Consider the following 19,022-nt stretch of genomic DNA (forward strand, 5'->3'; position numbering starts at 1 on the left):
GCCTGAGCTCAGGAGTTTGAGACCACCCTGTGCAACATGATGAAACCCTGTCTCTATTAAAACACAAAAAATTAGCTGGGTATGGTGGTGCATGCCTGTAGTCCCAGCTACGTGAGAGGCTGAGGTAGGAGAATTGCCTGAACCCAGAAGGCAGAGGTTGCAGTGAGCCAAGATTGCGCCACTGCACTCCAGCCTGGGTGACAGAGCAGACTCTGTCTCCAAAAAATAAAAATAAAGAATGCACCTCCGAACTAGAAGTAGGATCCTTAAACAATAGCCTCCTAAGACAGAAAAAAAAACAACAGCCAAGACTACTTCCTGTAAATTGTGCTCAGCCACCCCTAACTTTGTAGCTCTCGTCCACCCTTTCACACGCCAAGGTCAAATCCTCTCTCAGTACAAGGTCATCTCTGGTATCCCTTGTTAAATCAAGTTTAGCCTAAAGCTGCCTCCTTACGTATTTTAAGTTCAGCCTAAAGGTTTTTCTGTACATCGTGAACTATAACAAGTGGAGGTATAAACAAACCATGGCCCACACCTGTGCCAATTACTGAGTTTTTTTGGCCAATCAAATGTAGCCAACTGTTTGAACTGTGTTCAAATAAGACAAACGCTGAGCTGTAACCAATCCAGTTGTTTCTGAACCTCACTTCCGTTTTCTGTACATCACTTCCCTTTTTCTGTCGTAAACCTTCTTCCACCACATGGCTGTGCTAGAGTTTCTGAGCCTAGCCTGGCTCAAAAGGCTCCCCAGTTCATGGATTGTTCATTTCTCAATTAAACTCCTTTAAATTTAATTCAGCTGAAGTTTTGCTTTCATCAGATGGGGTCAGAAGCAGGATCTGAAGTAGAGCTTCTTCTAATGACCCCCGGGGTGCTGAGTGATCAAGCAAGGTACCTGCAGGACCCATTTGTGTCCATTGATCTCTTGGAGCAGCTGGGGATCATGGTAAGTTCTTGCTCAGATTTCAGAACTCCACAGATTTGTGCTTTGAGCTCTCCGAGTTTCTTTGAGGAAATTTCTGTTCCAAACTGGGTTTGGAAATCACAACAGAAACTGGATTGGGTCCGGGATTGAATTAGATCTGGTAATTAACTAGCTTGGATCCAGTTAAGGCCTCTTACATCTGACTGGGTCAGAAAGAAACTGGTAGTAAATGGTAATATTGCAGGGGGTGTAAAATTTGGGTTTTGGAAATTCACAGGGATTTTTGTTTTTCACCCCTTTGTTTCATTTTTCTTCAGTGCTTACACAGGAAAAAGAAAATCATTGGCTAAGTTAATCAAGGGAACCCGAGAGCAAACCCAATATCCTAGGTAAAAATTTGATACTTAATTTCTGAAGAACTGAGTTCCTTCTGACTTATACATGCATAAGTATTAGGGCACTGGAAGCAGCAAAGTCTTACAGAAATGGTGAAATCGTACTAAAGGTAACTTACCGTGGAACATTCCAAATGAATAAAACTGCACTGAAATGCATTTGAAAATGAGGGCTCCCTAATTAGTCTCATCTAGGGATGTCTGTTGATATGCAGAAGAGTTTTTTTGTTTTTTGTTTTTTTTTTCTGAGATGGAGTTTCGCTCTTGTTGCCCAGGCTGTAGTGCAATGGCGAGATCTCGGCTCACAGCAATCTCCGCCTCCCGGGTTCAAACAATTCTCCTACCTCAGCCTCCTGAGTAGCTGGGATTACAGGCATGCGCCACCACACTCGGCTAATTTTGCATTCTTAGTAGAGAGGGGGTTTCACCATATTGGCCAGGCTGATCTTGAACTCCTGACCTTGTGATCCACCCGCCTTGGCCTCTCAAAGTGCTGGGATTACAGGCGTGAGCCACTGCGCCCAGCTGATATGCAGAAGAGTTTAAAAAGATTTCCATATTTTTATTTAAAGCCTTTACAAAAGGCAAATAAAAAGCTTAGGCAACTAATTGATTAAAAAAATTAAATCTGCCTTGTACTTTTTGCTGACAGCTATGAGTGACAGGATTAGGCACATACAGGACCTTAGAACCTGGGGAAACTTTTCCCCCCAAAGGTGAAATTTGAGGGCTGATGGGACAGCTGGAAAAGGTCCCTTTGTGACCAAAAAGTGACTACTTGAACTTTTGATTCAGTATCACTGCAATGGGTGGGTGATATGGCTTTGTTGTGTCCCCAACTAAATCTCATCTTGAATTGTAGCTCCCATAATTCCCATGTGTTGTGGGAGGAGGAACCTAGTGGGAGAGAATTGAATCATGGTGGCGGTTTCCCCCATACTATTCTCATGGTAGTGAGTAAGTCTCACGAGATTTGATGGTTTTATAAGGGGAAATCCCTTTTGCTTGGTTTTCATTCTCTCGTCTGCTGCCATGTAAGACGTGCCTTTCGCCTTCCACCATGACTGTGAGGCCTCCCCCACCACGTGGAACTGTGAGACCATCAAACCTCTTTTTCTTTATAAATTACCCAGTCTTGGGTATGTCTTTATCAGCAGTGTGAAAATGGACAAATACAGTAAATTAGTACCAGTAGAGTGGACCACTGCTGTAAAGATACCCAAAAAGATATTCAAGCTCTAACAGCCTGGGACTCCTTGGGTAAAACAGGAGGCACCACAGAGCCTGTTTTGGGAAAAACCTCTATTTTTCTCATGAAACCCCAGGAATTGGAAGCAGTTAGAGCCCTCTCAAAATCTAAGGCTCTGTTCTTTTCTGCATTGCATTATCTGATATTTTTGAGTTTTGGGGGTACCAGAAGTTACTTCACATTATGAGAAAAATTTAGTGTGTAATAGCTAGGTAGGAAATACAGTTTTGGGGATAGCTAATGGCAATTATGGGGGAATTCTCAGCTCTTTGCATGTTCGGATCAGAGAAGCATGCTCTTGGCCACCTAGAAAGCATGGAAATGAGCCGGGCGTGGTTCCTCATACCTGTAATCCCAGCACTTTGGGGGGGGTCAAGGCAGGCGGATCACAAGGTCAGGAGTTTGAGACCAGCCTGGCCAATGTGGTGAAACTTCATTTCTACTGGAAATACAAAAATTGGCTGGGCATGGTGGCACATGCCTGTAGTCCCAGCTACTCAGGAGGCTGAGGCAGAAGAATCGCTTGAACCCAGAAGGTGGAGGTTGCAGTGAGCTGAGATCATGCCACTGCACTCCAGCCTGGGTGATGGTGTGAGACTCCTTCTCAAAAAAAAAAAAAAAAAGTATGGAAATGTCACCCACACCCTCTGACTGAGAGACAAGACTCCCATGGATGATGGGCTAGTCACAGAATGGGCTGGTTAGCTTTGGATTGCTTTGCAATTAAATGCATGGTAAAATCATTGCACTGTCTTGTTCATAGCATTTCTCCTTTTGGGATCTGAGATCTGATCTAAAAATGAAACCCTTAATATTGGGGGAATCCATTTTACCTTCCAGGTGTGCCTGCTTATTAGGTCCTAGAAACTGCTTTCCTCACCCTGTTCTACAAAGGGCTCCACTCTAAAGCCAGTAATCCAATTAAGAAATGTAAAAACTGGCAAATGAAAAATCCTACAGCTACTGGATCTTCTTCCATCTGTCTGTCTGTGTAGTTATATATGTGTTGTGCGTGTGTTGTTTATATAAAAGAGCTCTGATTAATTGGCTTCAAGAAAAATAAGTACTTAAATATTTTGAAAGAAAAATAAAAACTGTAATGCCTTTTAGTTCACATGACTTTAGTAACCTTTGGGAAATAAAAACAATTTTAAAGATTATTGGTAAAATAATTTAGTCTAATTTAGGCAGGTCAGATATTAGGTTTGCTAAATGCTTTAAGGTTATAAACTGCTTCTTTGGCTTTTGAAAATTGTTCAACTTGAGTAAAGGAATAGGCTGGGCGTGGTGGCTCATGCCTATAATCTCAGCATTTTGGGAGGCCGAGGCAGGTGGATCACAAGGTCAGGAGATCGAGACCAGTCTGGCCACATGGTGAAACCCCGTCTCTACTAAAAATACAAAAATTAGCCAGGCGTGGTGGCGGGCACCTGTAATTCCAGCTACTTGGGAGGCGAGACAGGAGAATTGCTTGAACCTGGGAGGCGGAGGTTGCAGTGAGCCGAGATCATGCCACTGCATCCCAGCCTGGGTGACAGAGCAAGACTCTGTCTCAGGAAAAAAAAAAAAGATTAAAGGAATAAAGAGTGGCTATTCTGGCTGGGAGCGGTGGCTCACGCCTGTAATCCTAGCACTTTGGGAGGCCAAGGTGGGCAGGTCACCTGAGGTCAGGAGTTTGAGACCAGCCTGACCAACATGGAGAAACTCCATCTCTAATAAAAATACAAAAATTAACCAGGCGTGGTAGCGCATGCCTGTAATCCCAGCTACTCAGGAGGCTGAGGCAGGAGAATCACTTGAACCTGGGAAGTGGAGGTTGCAGTGAGCCAAGATTGCACCACTACACTCCAGCCTGGGCAACAGAGTGAGACTCTGCATAAAAAAAAAAAAAAAAAAAAAAAAGAATGACTATTCCATATGCAGAGCACCCCCAAGGGCTGCTGGCTGTCCACTTTAATGATCATTTCCTAATTATATGCTAAAGAAGGGGTGGGTTATTCATGAGTTTTCCAGGAAAGGGGTGGGCAATTTCTGGAACTGAGAGTTCTTCCCACTTTTAGACCATATGGGGTAACTTTCTATGTTGCTATGACATTTATAAAGTGTCATGGCACTGATGGGAGTGTCTTTTAGCATGCTAATACATTATAATTAGTGTATAATGAACAGTGAGGACAACCAGAGGTCACTCTCATTGCCATCTTGGTTTTGGTGGGTTTTGGCCAACTTCTTTACCACTACTTTTTATCAGCAAGGTCTTTGTGACATGTACCCTGTGTCAACCTCCTGTCTCTTGTGACATGTACCCTGTGTCAACCTCCTGTCTCTTCTTGTAACTAGGAATGCTTTAACCTCATGGGAATGCAGCTCAGAAGGTTTCAGCCTTATTTTATCTAGCCCCCATTCAAGATGGAGTCACTCTAGTTCAAATGCCTCTGCCACGGTGATAAAAGAAAAATTTCAGCTGAATTAAGTTTAAAGATGTTTAATTGATCAATGAGCAAGTCATGAATTGAGCAGCTTTTTGAGCCAGGGTAGGCATAGAGACTCCAGTGCAGCTTTGTGGTAGAAGAAGATTTATGGACAGGAAAAGGAAAGTGAAGTACAGAAAACACAAATGAGGTTTAGAAGCAGCTGGATTGCTTACATCTCAGCGTTTGCCTTATTTTAACACAGTTGGAACAATTGGCTACATTTGATTGGCCAAAACTCAGTGATTGACACAGGTATGGGCTACAGTCTGTTTACATCTCCACTTGTTATAGTTCGTGATGTACAGAAAATCTTTAGGCTGAACTTAAAATATATAAGGAGGCAGCTTTAGGCTAAACTTGATTTAACAATTCCCCCCTTTTGGTCATTTTCTCAATTTTGAGAGATTGACCAAAACTTTAGTCATTCATGTTACTATCCCAGCATAAATATACTTATTTGGTCTTGAAACCCACTGGGAAACAGTAGAACAGTGAGTTTTGCAAGGTGGGAACAAGGACTGAGTAGAGGGTACCTCCTTATGCTGGAACATCCTGTTTACAGAAGAAAAACAAAACCTGGTTTGTTCTAGGACCTATGTGTTCCTTAAAGTCTTAGTATCGCTATGTCACATTTAGCACGAGTGACTCCATTTTGGTTTGGTTTGGGGCCTAGTGCTCATTCCAAAACAATGGCCTCCCCTAATTTTGTTTTTAAAAATTTCCCCTTTTTGGTCACATTCTCCCTTAAGTGAGAGTTCTCACTTAGGTGAGACGGTGACCAAAACTTAGGGCCTTAACGCCACTCTCAGTTACCATCATTTTGGGTTTCTGGTCTCAGCGTGTCATTCATAGGTTATGGTGTCCTCATGGTTGCACATTTCTTTTTTTGAAACAGAGTCTACTCTGTCACCCAGGCTGGAGTGCAGTGGTATGATCTTGGCTCACTGTAACCTCCACCTCCTGGGTTTAAGCGATTCTCGTGCCTCAGCCTCCTGAGTAGCTGGGTTTACAGGCAGGCACCGCCACACCCAGCTAATTTTTGTATTTTTAGTAGAGACAGGGTTTCACCATGTTGGCCAGGCCAATCTCGAACTCCTGGCCTCAAGTGATCCACCTGCCTTGGCCTCCCAAAGTGCTGGGATTACAGGAGTGAGCCACCACACCCGGCATGGTTGCACGTTTCTTTCAGCTCTTGTCATTCCAACTGAAAAGAGACCATTTGATATTCTAAAGATGGCTGTGTGCAAACACTTAAAACCTTTGAGAGAATACAGCACACCAGGGAGACTACTATTATGACTATCGCGAGGATAACACCAAGTGTTTGGAGTATTCTCCTTATCCAGGGTCCCCATAAACCAAACCACCTGAAATTAAATAGATCAAAGAATGAGCTAGATGAAGAGTCTACTCTCTTAACTAAGCAGTCTTTCCACTAATCCCCTACAACTGAATCTCTATAATGCCCGATGTGATGTATTTATCCATAGACCACAAGTGCCAGAAGCTGCACAGATACTTCTGTGCCAGTAAGTAATCTAGAGCAATTCCATTATTTAGCATGACTTTCATAAGATAAAGTCTGTTGTGGAACCATAGACTTTACAGTAGAACCTGCTATAGAACCTATCATGGGGGATACATTTCTAATCATTGCCCCTTTTACTCCAAACCATAGAAAAAGGACTTAACAAATGATGCCCTTCTAGAGGAGTGAAGGCCTCCTGGCAATGATTTCTTTAACCCGTGATGTGGGTTAAGAGGAGTGAGACAATGTTCTAACAAGCAGCCACAGCTGGAAGGCAAAAACAGATCCCCAAAATGAAGGGTCCCATTTTTATACTGGATCCTGGATCCCCAAAAAGAAGGGAAATGCTACCAGAGAAGATAGTGCAATGCTTCTACTGTGGATTTCATTGCAAGGCAACCCAAAGCCAATCAGCTCATTTTGTAATCAGCCCATCTCTTATAGGAATCTCATATTTAGCAGGGGTGAGGGGGTGGGGTGGAGATGTTTCCACGCCTCTAGGTGGTCAAGAGCATGCTTCTTTGATCCAAGCATGCAAAGAGCCAAGTATCCCTCCTAACTGCCATTAGCCATCCCTTAAAATATATTTGCTACCTGGTTATTACACACCAAGGCTAAAAGCTCTCTCACAATGCAAAGTAATTTTGGACAACCTGCCCCCAAAGTCACAAGTGTCAGGTAATGTAATGTAAAACAGAACAGAGCCTTAGACTTTGAGAGGACTCTATCCTCCTTCAATTTCTGGGGTTACATGAGGGAAACAGAGGTTTTTCCTAGAATGGGGTCTGTGACACCTCCTCTGTTTTTCCCCAGGAGTCCCAGGCTGTTAGTAATTATCTTAGGTTCTCTCATGCGGACATCAAGAATGGCAAGAAGACAAAATGGAGAAAAACAATTCAGTTGACTGAAAAGAAAAAAAAAACTTTAATTTTCCTTCAGAAAAATAAGATCCAAGAAGAGAAAAGAAAACAAACATAAAGGCTTTTTAAATATATGTGCAGTTTGCATATCCACTTTTTATTAAGCTGATTTTAACCATATAGCTTTTTTCTTTAGAAAAAAAAACTGTTAAATTTTTGTTTTGTTTGTTTGAGACAAAGTTTTGCTCTTGTTGCCCAGGCTGGAGTGCAATGGCATGATCTCGGCTCACTACAACCTCCACCTCCTGGGTTCAAGTGATTCTCCTGCCTCAGCTTCCCGAGTAGCTGGGATTACAGGCATGTGCCACCACGCCTGCCTAATTTTATATTTTATTAGAGATGGGGTTTCTCCATGTTAGTCAGGCTGGTCTCAAACTCCTGACCTCAGCTGATCCACTCTCCTTGGCCTCCCAATGTGCTGGGATTACAGGCGTGAGCCGCCGTGCTCAGCCTAAAATCTTTTATTACCAGACTAGCCAGGACAGCCAATATTTCTGGCTTTTGAATTCTACCACAGGTAACCTCCCATGTGAAATTAATACATTTTAACTAAGGTCATAACTTAACCATGGATGCATAAAGTGTCTTAAAGAGATGGTAAGCAGTTTTTGTTTTTGTTTTATAATAATTAGAGTCTCCCCAAAGGTAGTTCAGCAAAAGTAAAAATAAAGACAGGAAAACAGAATCGGTCCATGGGGAAAAAGAATCAATAAATGGCAAAAAGTTACACAAATAACAAACCAGAAAGGGCTCACTCCCTAAGCCCCCTAAGCCAAGAATTGAACCTGGGCCACCACTGTCAAATGCCAAAGCCTTAGTACTGAGCTACCGCATTAAGTGCTTTCTATTGCTCTTCCCAGAAGGAAGATTTTGAGCTTGCAAAGGCTTTTAACTGCTCAAGATAATTTTTAGGGCTAACTATGACATGAACCCCAAAATTCCTGTCCTCTGGATGGCAGAATCCAAGATAAAGTATCCTCACATGGTCACAAGGTTAAGTTCAAGGACATAAAACAACACGAGAGAGAAACTTCATCTGGTATTGGTTTCAGGGACTCATAGAAAAGTTTGTAAGTGGCCAGCCTGCTGAACTGGCTTTGGACAGTTGGCTTATATGGGTCCTAAGTCCACGTTCTATCCTGTGATGCCCCCTCCATTATAGAACAACACAGAAAAACAAATTCATAGCACTAAGTACACCAGATTTTCTATAGCCTAAAGCTAGTCTCATAAGTCTTTTTTTCTATTAATCAGACCTTTGTAGAGGAGACAAACAGTGATGTTTAACACACACACACACACACACAAACACACACACACACACACACACACAGGCCAGGAAGTTGGCTAATAAGTTGTTACCGTTTTTGCCGGCATACCAGGTTTCCAGGTTCCCTTTCTCTGCAGCTTCCAGAAGAACGGAGCGGCCTTTGATAACTGCTCACTATGCTATAGCTGTGGGGGCCAAGCCCACTACAAAATAAATAAATAAATAAATATCATCCTTTTCTGTTTTATGGAACCATAGGCAAAGCTTCTCAACTTTGTAAGATGCTGCCCGATGGGCTGCATGGAGAACCGAATTAACATTTTCCATCTCAGCTGAAGCAAAATACACATAACAAAACAGATAGTAGTCACCTCATTGGGCACCCAGTATCAACCTAGCAAGGCTCAAACTGTCTCCCTTTGGTCCCTATCATCTTTGATCCACTCAAGGTGGGGAGGGATGGCATCAATGAGTAGTCTCTGGGCAAGACAAAGAGCAGGGAGTTACCCCTTAACAGTCAGGCCTGTTAAGCTTTTTTTTTCAGAGCTCACTGAATGTGACCATACTTACAGAGGGTTCTCTGAGTTAGGCCTGCTGGACTTGCATCAGAAATTCCCTCAGAGATCCCCTGCACATATACAAACACACACACAAAGACAAGACGGACAGAAGGCCTTCCAAACCAAGATCCCTAACCAAGAATTCCAAGAGTATTCCTTCCAAACTATCTTATTCTCCATCTGAGAACTCTCCCCGAAATCTTACTGATTGAGGAGAAGTCTCCAGAACCAAGACTCTTCCTACTAATTAGGGAGAGTAAACCGAGACCCCTGAAGAAGCTGAACCAATTGGGAGAAGGAAAGGGGTGTTGGCAGCACCTAGACTACTCACCAAATCAGACACCCCATAATGGGGCTACAGCTGCAGACAGTCCATGATAGGGCTACAAACAGACACTGTGATAAGGTTACAGTTACAGGCACCCCATGGTGGAGCTACAGAGGGACACCTCGCCATGGAGCTCTAGTTATGGGATATCTCCCCAGGACAATTTCTCTATTGCAAAGTGTACTCCATACATATTGGGCTAGTAGTGCCCTGCCGATAGAGATGACGCCAGAGTCAGCCCCCAGTCCAAAACTAGGTGGCCGCTTGGGCTGGCCTCTGGATCCATCGCCAGAGGGGGTCTACAGAACCGGGGCAGGTAGCACAAGGGCAATCCCGAATGAGCCCCCAAATTTTTAACTGCTTAACTGGTTCACCATGCCCACTACCTATACAGAGCTGATTTATCAAAATAGGGGAATTGCAATAGAGAGAGTAATTCATGCAGAGCCAGCTGTGCAGTCTGGCTGAGTTTTATTATTACTCAAATCAATTTCCCCTAGCATTCAGGGATCAGAGGTTTTTGGGGTTTTTGTTTGTTTGTTTTTGAAATGGAGTTTTGCTCTTGTTGCCCAGGCTGGAGTGCAATGGCACAATCTCAGCTCACTGCAACCTCCGCCTCCCAGGTTTAAGCGATTCTCCTACCTCAGCCTCCCAAGTAGTTGGGATTACAGGCATGCACCACCATACCTGGCTAATTTTGTATTTTTAGTAGAGACAGGGTTTCACCATGTTGGCAAGGCTGGTCTCGAACTCCTGACCTCAGGTGATCCACCCGCCTCAGCCTCCCAAAGTGCTAGGATTACAGGTGTGAGCCACTATGCCCCACCTTGGAGATCAGAGTTTTTAAGGATAATGTGGTGGGTTAAGAGAGGCCAGTATGTCAGGAGTGATTGGTTGTGTTGGAGATAAAATCATAGAAAGTCAAAGCTGTCTTCTTGTGCCAAGTCAGTTCCTGGTTGGGGGCCACAAGATCAGATGAACCAGTTTATCAATCTGGTGGTGCCAGCTGATCCATCAAGTGCAGGGTCTGCAAAATATCTCAAGCACTGATCTTAGGTTTTACAATAGTGATGTTATCCCCAGGAGCAATTTGGGGAGGGTCAGAATCTTGTAGCCTCCAGGTGCATGACTCCTACGTGTCTAATCTTGTGGCTAATTTGTTAGTGCTACAAAGGCAGTCTAGTTCCCAGGAAAGAAGGAGGTTTATTTTGGGAAATAACTGTTATCTTCTTTATTTTTTAAATTAATTAATTAATTTATTTATTTTTGAGACAGAGTCTTGCAGTGTCACCAGGCTGGAGTGCAGTGGTGTGATCTGGGCTCACCGCAACCTCCACCTCCCGGGTTCAAGCGATTCTCCTGCCTCAGCCTCTCGAGTAGCTGGGATTACAGGCACGCACCACCACGCCCGGCTAATTTTTTTGTATTTTTAGTAGAGACGGGGTTTCTCCATATTGGTCAGGCTGGTCTCGAACTCCTGACCTCAGGTGATCTGCCTGCCTTGGCCTCCCAAAGTGCTGGGATTACAGGTGTGAGCCACCGCGCCCGCCCAGGTGATTGTATTTTAAGAGCCCGGGGCTGGGAGGTCCGGGTACTAGTCCCATCTCTGCTTTGGCTTTCTGGATGGCTTTGGACAAGCCAGTGCAACTTCTCGAACCTGTTGCCTCTCATATAATAGGAACCTCCGCCACTTCTTGAAAACTTACTACAAGCCAAGTATTGTGATCAGGGGTTTCTATACCTGATCATCTCACAGTTCTATTTTATTTTTTTGCTTCAGAGAGAAACAAAAATAACGCTCCGGAAGACTGAGTAACGTATATATGAGCAGGAGCTGGTGACTGGCATAGGCTGGACTCGATCCAGCTCTGTGATTCTAACTCTAGCAACCCTGTTTTTTCCATTACACCATAGGGCGCGCTCTCCCCATGCTCCTGAGAGCTGGACATAGACTACGCCCTGCGCAGGCAGCCGTCCGCCTCCTGCAGGGAATGCTTGCTCCTGGGTGCACGCACGGATACCGCGATGGTCCGAGACCGCGCTCTGGGGCAGCAAGCCTCAAGCCTCGCACAGGAGAGGGCCGCGGAGCTTCCTCGACCCTCCGCCCCGCCGCACTTCCCGCGGGAGGCCCCGCCCCCGCCCCCCGCCCCGATTGGCTGTCGGGAGAGAGGCGGGGCCTAGGGGATTGGCTGCCCGGCGGCCGCGGGCTGACGTGGCGGGGCTGGCGTGTGGGTCTCGCAGCGCTGCTCACAGAAGAGTAGAGGCGGAGGCGGCCGGACCCAGACTGGTAGTGAGGCGTCGGACCCCGAGCCGCTGCAATGCCGCTGGAGCTGGAGCTGTGTCCTGGGCGCTGGGTGGGCGGGCAACACCCGTGCTTCATCATTGCCGAGATCGGCCAGAACCACCAGGGCGACCTGGACGTAGCCAAGCGCATGATCCGCATGGCCAAGGTGAGGCGGCAGCTCCCGGGACCCGGGATTCGGGCGCCGGGAGGGGCGGGGCGGGGCCGCGGGGAGCCAGGGCCACACGGCCTCCGCGGCTCGGTACCCTGGTCCGGCCTCTTCCCGCCCGCCAGTTCCGTTTTCGGAATCCTTCGGATCCCTCTTCCTCACCGCGTCCGCCACCCTCGTGACCTTTCTGCATTACAGCAGCTGCCTCCTAACCCGACCTGTTTCCTCCCCGTTCTGGTGCCAGAATAATCTTTCTGAAAGTCAGACTTGATCAGACCATCCCCCCTGCCTGGCACCTTCTGTGGCTCCCTCCTGCCCGCGGGTAGAGTCGAAACCCTTTAACATAGCCTTCAAGATTTTAATGACTGGGCCCCTTCCAGCCCTTCATAATTCTTCTCTGACATTCTTCAGCGGCACAGAGTTACTTTCAGGAATGACAGTTCCTGGAAGTTGCTGTGGTCTCTCACCCGCCATTCCCTGTATGTGAAATATGAAGTGGTTAAAAGCCGGGCCTTTGAGTTCAAATCTCAGTTCCACCACTACTAGCTGTGTGAACATGGGCTGCTTACTTAGCCTCCGTGAACCCTTTTCCCCATTTGAAAACGGGGCTTGATAACAACAGTTCTTTCCACATGGAGTTGTTATGGGGATCAAATGAGATTCTCAGATAGAGCTCTGAGCCCAGCACTTGGCACATAGGAGTCTGTAAATGCGTGCTCCCTCTTCTGTTGGGACTGCCATATTCTTCATTACGACCCCAGCCCCTAGCATAAGGTCTGGCCTGCACTATGATTCTTTGGTTTAGAGATAGCTCACCCCATCTTTCCTTTCGCTTCATCAATGCTGCTCAACTGATTTTGTATCATTTGTGATAGGTTTTTTAAATGTTTATTTATTTATTTATCTATGTTAGAGACAGGGTCTTGCTTTGTCACCCAGGCTGGAGGTTTTCTCTTACTGTTTTTTTTTTTTTTTCTGGTTTTTTTTTTTTTTTGAGACAGGATCTCTCTGTATCACCCAGGCTGGAGTGCAGTGGCATGATCCCGGCTCACGGCAACCTCTGCCTCCCAGGCTTAAGTGATTCTCCCACCTCAGCCTCCCGAGTAGCTGGGACCCACAGGCGTGAACCACCATGCTGGGCTAATTTTTTTGTAGAGATGGGGTTTGGCCCTGTTACCCAGGCTGGTCTCGAACTCCTGAGCTCAAGCGATCTGCCCACCTTGGCCTCTGAAAGTGCTGGGATTACAGGTGTGAGCCACCACCCTCGGCCCTTGCTGTTCCTTCGGGACTGGTTTTATGGAAACCTAACCACTGAATCATAAAAATACTTTACAAAAGTAACATTGCTAACATTTTTTGAGTGCTTACTCTACCAGATACTAAACTAAATGCTGTACATGCACCATCTCATTTAATTTTTACAACAACCCAATGCCATGATGCTGCCGATTTCATTTTAAAGGCTAAGAGAAAATAAGTGACTTAGGCAAGGTCACATAGCTAGTATAATAAATACAGTAAGGGGTTTTTTCAGTTTTTGCTCCTAAGCCACAGGACTCCAGCCTTTCTTCTGCAACATTGTTTTCTAGAGGGAAATTCCCACTCTTAATTTGAAGGAGCAGTCTGTTTTTCCTCTTGGAATGCTGAAGTTGTAGAAATATCTAGAGATACTGAAGCCATAGAAACAAAGCTGTACTGACCCGGTGCAGTGGCTGATTCCTGTAATCCCATCACTTTGGGAGGCCGAGGAAGGCAGATTGCTTGAGCTCAGGAATTCGAGACCAGCCTGGGCCACATAGCGAGACCCTGTCTCTAATTCCATTGAGCTGGAATCTAGGTGGCTGCAGCCTTTAGGAAAGGGATCTGGCCAGCTCTGCTAGAGACACTGTGCAACTTTAGTCAGGTCAGTCTGGGCCTTGGGCTCTTCATCTAGACAATGAGAGCTCTGTTGCCCAAGGTCACTTTCAGTTCTAATGTTCTTTGAACTTTCCAGCATCAAGTCCTGACCCTACCATCTTATGATTTGTCCAAGAGCAGGAGTAGTGATCTCAGCACTGACATTTCTGGACCCAAGAAGTTTTTTTTTTTTTTTCAAGACGGAGTCTCACTGTGTTGCCCAGGCTGGAGTGCAGTGGCGTGATCTCGGCTTACTGCAAGCTCTGCCTCCTGGGTTCACACCATTCTCCTGTCTCAGCCTCCCGAGTAGCTGGGATTACAGGTGTCCGCCACCACACCCAGCTAATTTTTTGTATTTTTAGTAGAGACGGGGTTTCACCATGTTAGCCAGGATGGTCTCGATCTCCTGACCTCGTGATCTGCCCACCTCAGCCTCCCAGAATGCTGGGATTACAGGCGTGAGCCACCGCGCCCGGCAGCCAAGAAGTTTTTAATAGCATGAATACCTCTGTGTCTACAGAAATGGCCGTGAGATGGGACTTTAGTGGGTTTTAATTACTCTTTTTCTTGAGTAGATTGTTTTTGTTTGAGTCAGGGTCTCACTCTGTTGCTCAGGCTGGAGTGCAGTGGCACCATCATAGCTCATTGCCACCTCAACCTCTGGGGATCAAGCGATCCTCCCCCCTCAGCCTCCTGAGTAGCTGGGACTACAGGCGTATGCCACCATGCCTGGCTAATTTTTATATTTTTTGTAGAGACAGGGTCTTACTATGTTGCCGAGGCTGGTCTTGAACTCCTTGGTTCAAGCAGTCCTCCCACCTTGGCCTCTCATAAAGTGTTTGGATTACAGGCATGGGCCACTGTGCCTGACCTCTTGAGTGTTTTTTTTTGTTTTTTTTTTTATAGTCAAACAATCCAGCTTTTATATTATTGCCTCTGCTCAGTAGAAGTCATCTAGGGGCTGGGGCATTTTTGTTTTGTTTGTCTGCTTTTTAACATGTAACCTGTTCAAAGAAAATGTCATGGAGAAAAGCGCCAGTGCAAAGCAGCTAAAAGCAGGGTTGCTATTGTTGAAATCAGAGAAAGAGGCATAGGGCACTGTCCCTGGATGTTCCTGTCCCTGAGAGGGCCTCATTAGGACAGTTTACACATCCTGGAGGTAGCCCAAACTGCTTTTATATCGATGGAGAAACTGAGTCCAGAGCTGGGAAGTGACTTATCTAAGAGTTAGGGTCAAAGTTAAACCAGAATTTTTCTTTACTAAATTCTGGTCCAGTGCTGATTTGACTATTCTTTGCTCAGTTATATAACTTAAAATCTTCCTTAACTCTTTGATCCAATGTTTTTAATATTTACAATGCAAAACAAAGGAAAAAAGTCCCATTTTTTTTTCTTTTGGCATGTTAAGAGAAAAAAATAGGGGGAGGTCTCCCATCTCCAAACAACCTTTTCTTCCTTTCAGACTTTCTTGCCTTTTCTGTTCCTCTTCCTTGGAGGTCCTTAAGTTCTCTGTCAGTCTATGTTGTTTTTAAAGATGGTGATGTCGGCTGGGTGCGGTGGCTCATGCCTGTAATCCCAGCACTTTGGGAGGCCAAGGTGGGTGGATCACCTGAGGTCAGGAGTTCAAGACCAGCCTGGCCAATGTGGTGAAACCCTGTCTCTACTAAAAATAACAAAAATTAGCCGGGTGTTGTGGTGGGTGCCTGTAATCCCAGCTACTTGGGAGGCTGAGGCAGGAGAATGGCTTGAACCCGGGAGGCATTGGTTGTAGTGAGCTGAGATCACGCCTTCTGCACTCCAGCCTGGGTGAAAGAGCGAAACTCTGTCTCTAAATAAATAAATAAATAAAGATGGTGATGTCATAATGGTTGCTCCGGAATTTTTTCCTTTTTTTGAGAATCTACGACAGTCACTGAAAGATGTCCTAATGTGTGTTGTAGGAGTGTGGGGCTGATTGTGCCAAGTTCCAGAAGAGTGAGCTAGAATTCAAGTTTAATCGGAAAGCCTTGGAGAGGCCATACACCTCGAAGCATTCCTGGGGGAAGACGTATGGGGAGCACAAACGACATCTGGAGTTCAGCCATGACCAGTACAGGGAGCTGCAGAGGTACGCCGAGGAGGTTGGGATCTTCTTCACTGCCTCTGGCATGGATGAGGTGAGTCCTCATGTCACTGCTCTGTCATTTGTCACTTTAGCAGACCAAGGGTCAGCAGGCAGCCTGGTGACTTCCGGCTTAGGGCCACCTCCAGCCCTTGCTCATCCTTTCCGTTCCCAACTACTGGAGAGGCTAGCAGGCGCCAAAGCCCAGTGAGAATCTGTGGGAAGGATGCCATTGTTTTAAAAACACGTTGTCTCTGGCCGGGTTTGATGGCTCACACCTGTAATCCCGGCACTTTGGGAGACTGAGGGGGATGGATCACCTGAGGTCAGGAGTTCGAGACCAGCCTGGCCAACATGGTGAAACCCCATCTCTACTAAAAATACAAGAATTAGCTGGGCATGGTGGTGTGTGCCTGTAATCCCAGTTACTTGGGAGGCTGAGGCAGGAGAATCACTTGAACCTGGGAGGTGGAGGTTGCAGTGAGCCGAGATCACGCCACTGTGCTCCAGCCTGGGCAACAGAGCAAGATTCCATCTCAAATTAAAAAAAAAAAAAAAAAAAGGCCAGGTGTGGTGTCTCATACCTGTAATCCCAGCACTTTGGGAGGCCGAGGCGGGCAGGTCACGAGGTCAAGAGATTGAGATCATCCTGGCCAACATGGTGAAACCCTGTCTCTACTAAAATACAAAAAATCAGCTGGGCGTGGTGGCATGCATCTGTAGTCCCAGCTACTTGGGAGGCTGGGGCAGGAGAATCGCTTGAACCTGGGAGGTGGAGGTTGCAGTAAGCTGAGATCGCGCCACTGTGCTCCAGCCTGGTGATAGAGCAAGATTCCGTCTCAAAAAAAAAAAAAAAAAAAAAAAAAAAATAATAATAGTAATAACAATAACAAGTTGTCTCTGGAAGTAGGGGTCAGCCACACTGGAATCCCAGAGTCCCTCCAAGCTGTAGGGACACCCCAGCTGGGCCAGGTTTCTCCCAGTAGAAAATGGTCTGGGAACCAGGGGCTGGGTGTGGTGGCTCACACCTGTAATCCCAGAGCTTTGGGAGGCTGAGCTGGAAGGACTGCTTGAGGCCAGGAGCTCAAAACCAGCGTGGGCAACACAGGGAGACCCTATCTCTACAAAAAATACAAAAATTAGCCAGGCGTGGTGGCGTACTCCTGTAGTCTGGGAGGCTGAGGATTGCTTGATCCCATGTATTTGAGACTGCAGTTAGCCATGATTGGACCACAGCACTCCAGCCTGGGTGATAGCGCAAGACCCTGTCTCTTAATAAAAAAAAAAAAAATAGAGCAAGGAAACCACAATTCTGGAGTCCGTTCCTTGCTGACTAGCCTTGACTGACTTGAGTGGGGGGACACTGGCACTGTCCAGAAGGGAATGGCTCACAGGATGGTCACCAGTGGTTTTTGGCTTGGTCATGCTACATCCTGGAAGAGTACAGCTCGTGCCAGGTCTCAGGTCGCATCTGCTCTGTGACCTGCCTCCTTAAAATTCCTTCATGTGTTCTTTGGAATGTAAAAAAAATTTTAGTTGTAAAAATAACATTACAGAAAGTTTAGAAAACAAGAAAAGGGAAAAAACTGACCCATAATCCCTCTATAGCAGTTCTTTTTATATATTTCCTCCTGAAGTCTTTTTATATTCTTGTTTTATTGCCTGCTGGTACTATTTAGTGAACATCGAGTTCTGTGCCTGCTTGTTTTAGTTAACATTATAGCATGAACTTTTACCCCACCTTATGCTTAAAGATTTTAATAGCAACGTAATATTTCTTTTGGTGCATGTACTATACTGTACCTAACCATTCCTCTACTTTTGGATACGGAAGTTATTTCAGTTTTGTTTGTTTGTTTGTTTGTTTTTTTGAGACAGAGTCTCAAAAAAACTGGGGGAAGAGTATATAGGATTTCTCTGTGTTCTTTCTTACAGCTGCACGTGAATCTACCATTATCTCAAAATTTAAAGTTTAAAATTAAAAAAAGTTTCCTCAATTTTATTTTATTTATTTTATTTTTTTGAGATGGAGTCTCACTCTGTCACCCAGGCTGGAGTGCAGTGGCGTGATCTCGGCTCGCTGCAACCTCCGCCTCCCAGGTTGAAGCGATTCTCCTGTCTCAGTCTCCCAAGTATGCATGCACCACCAGGCCAGGCTGATTTTTTTTGTATTTTTAGTGGAGACAGGGTTTCACCATGTTAGCCAGGCTGATCTCAAACTCCTGACCTCAGACAATCCGCCCGCCCCAGCCTCCCAAAGGTCTGGGGATTACAGGTGTGAGCCACCATGCCCAGCCCAGTTTTATTTTTTGTTGTTGTTTGCTTGTTTTGAGACAGAGTCTCACTGTCTCCCAGGCTGGAGTGGAGTGGCGTGATCTCAGCTCACTGCAACCTCGGCCTCCCAGGTTCAAGTGATTCTCATGGCTCAGCCTCCCGAGTAGCTGGGATTACAGGCACCTGCCACCAGGCCCAGCTAAATTTTGTATTTTTAGTAGAGATGGGGTTTCACCGTGTTGGCCAGGCTGGTCTCGAACTTTTGACCTCAGGTTATCCACCTGCCTCAGCCTCCCAAAGTGCTGGGATTACAGGTGTGAGCCACTGTGCCTGGCCTAGTTTTTTTGTTTTTTGAGATGGGATCTTGTTCTGTCACCCATGCTGGAGTGCAACAATGCAATCATAGCTTACTGCAGTCTCAAACTCCTGGCCTCAAGTGATCCTCCTGTCTCAGCCTGCTGAGTAGCTGGGACTACAGGCATGTGCCAACACGCTTGGCTAATTTAAAAAAAATTTTATAGAGACAGGGTCTCACTGTGTTGCCCAGATTGATCTCGAACTCCTGGCCTCAAGTGATCCTCCTGTCTCAGCCTGCTGAGTAGCTGGGACTACAGGCATGTGCCAACACGCTTGGCTAATTTAAAAAAAT

At 45.8% G+C, this 19,022-nt stretch overlaps 1 protein-coding gene across 4 annotated transcripts in view; it reads left to right on the forward strand.

The window, feature by feature from the left end:
* The first annotated feature begins 672 nt into the window (after positions 1–672).
* Positions 673–19,022, forward strand: part of NANS (N-acetylneuraminate synthase) — a 34,555-nt gene continuing 16,205 nt past the window's right edge. Inside the window, exons 1-2 of one of the 4 annotated variants that reach the window (XM_055350034.2) lie at positions 673–949; positions 15,939–16,154. In XM_055350034.2, the coding sequence (XP_055206009.1) occupies positions 824–949; positions 15,939–16,154 (342 nt within the window). In that variant the 5' untranslated portion in view covers positions 673–823. Of the gene's footprint in view, positions 950–11,815; positions 12,103–15,938; positions 16,155–19,022 lie in introns of those variants that run through there. The other 3 variants (XM_055350033.2, XM_031014584.3, XM_055350032.2) reach the window with 3 other exon arrangements.

The sequence above is a fragment of the Gorilla gorilla genome, chromosome 13 (assembly GCF_029281585.2).
Source record: "Gorilla gorilla gorilla isolate KB3781 chromosome 13, NHGRI_mGorGor1-v2.1_pri, whole genome shotgun sequence".
NCBI lineage: Eukaryota > Metazoa > Chordata > Mammalia > Primates > Hominidae > Gorilla > Gorilla gorilla.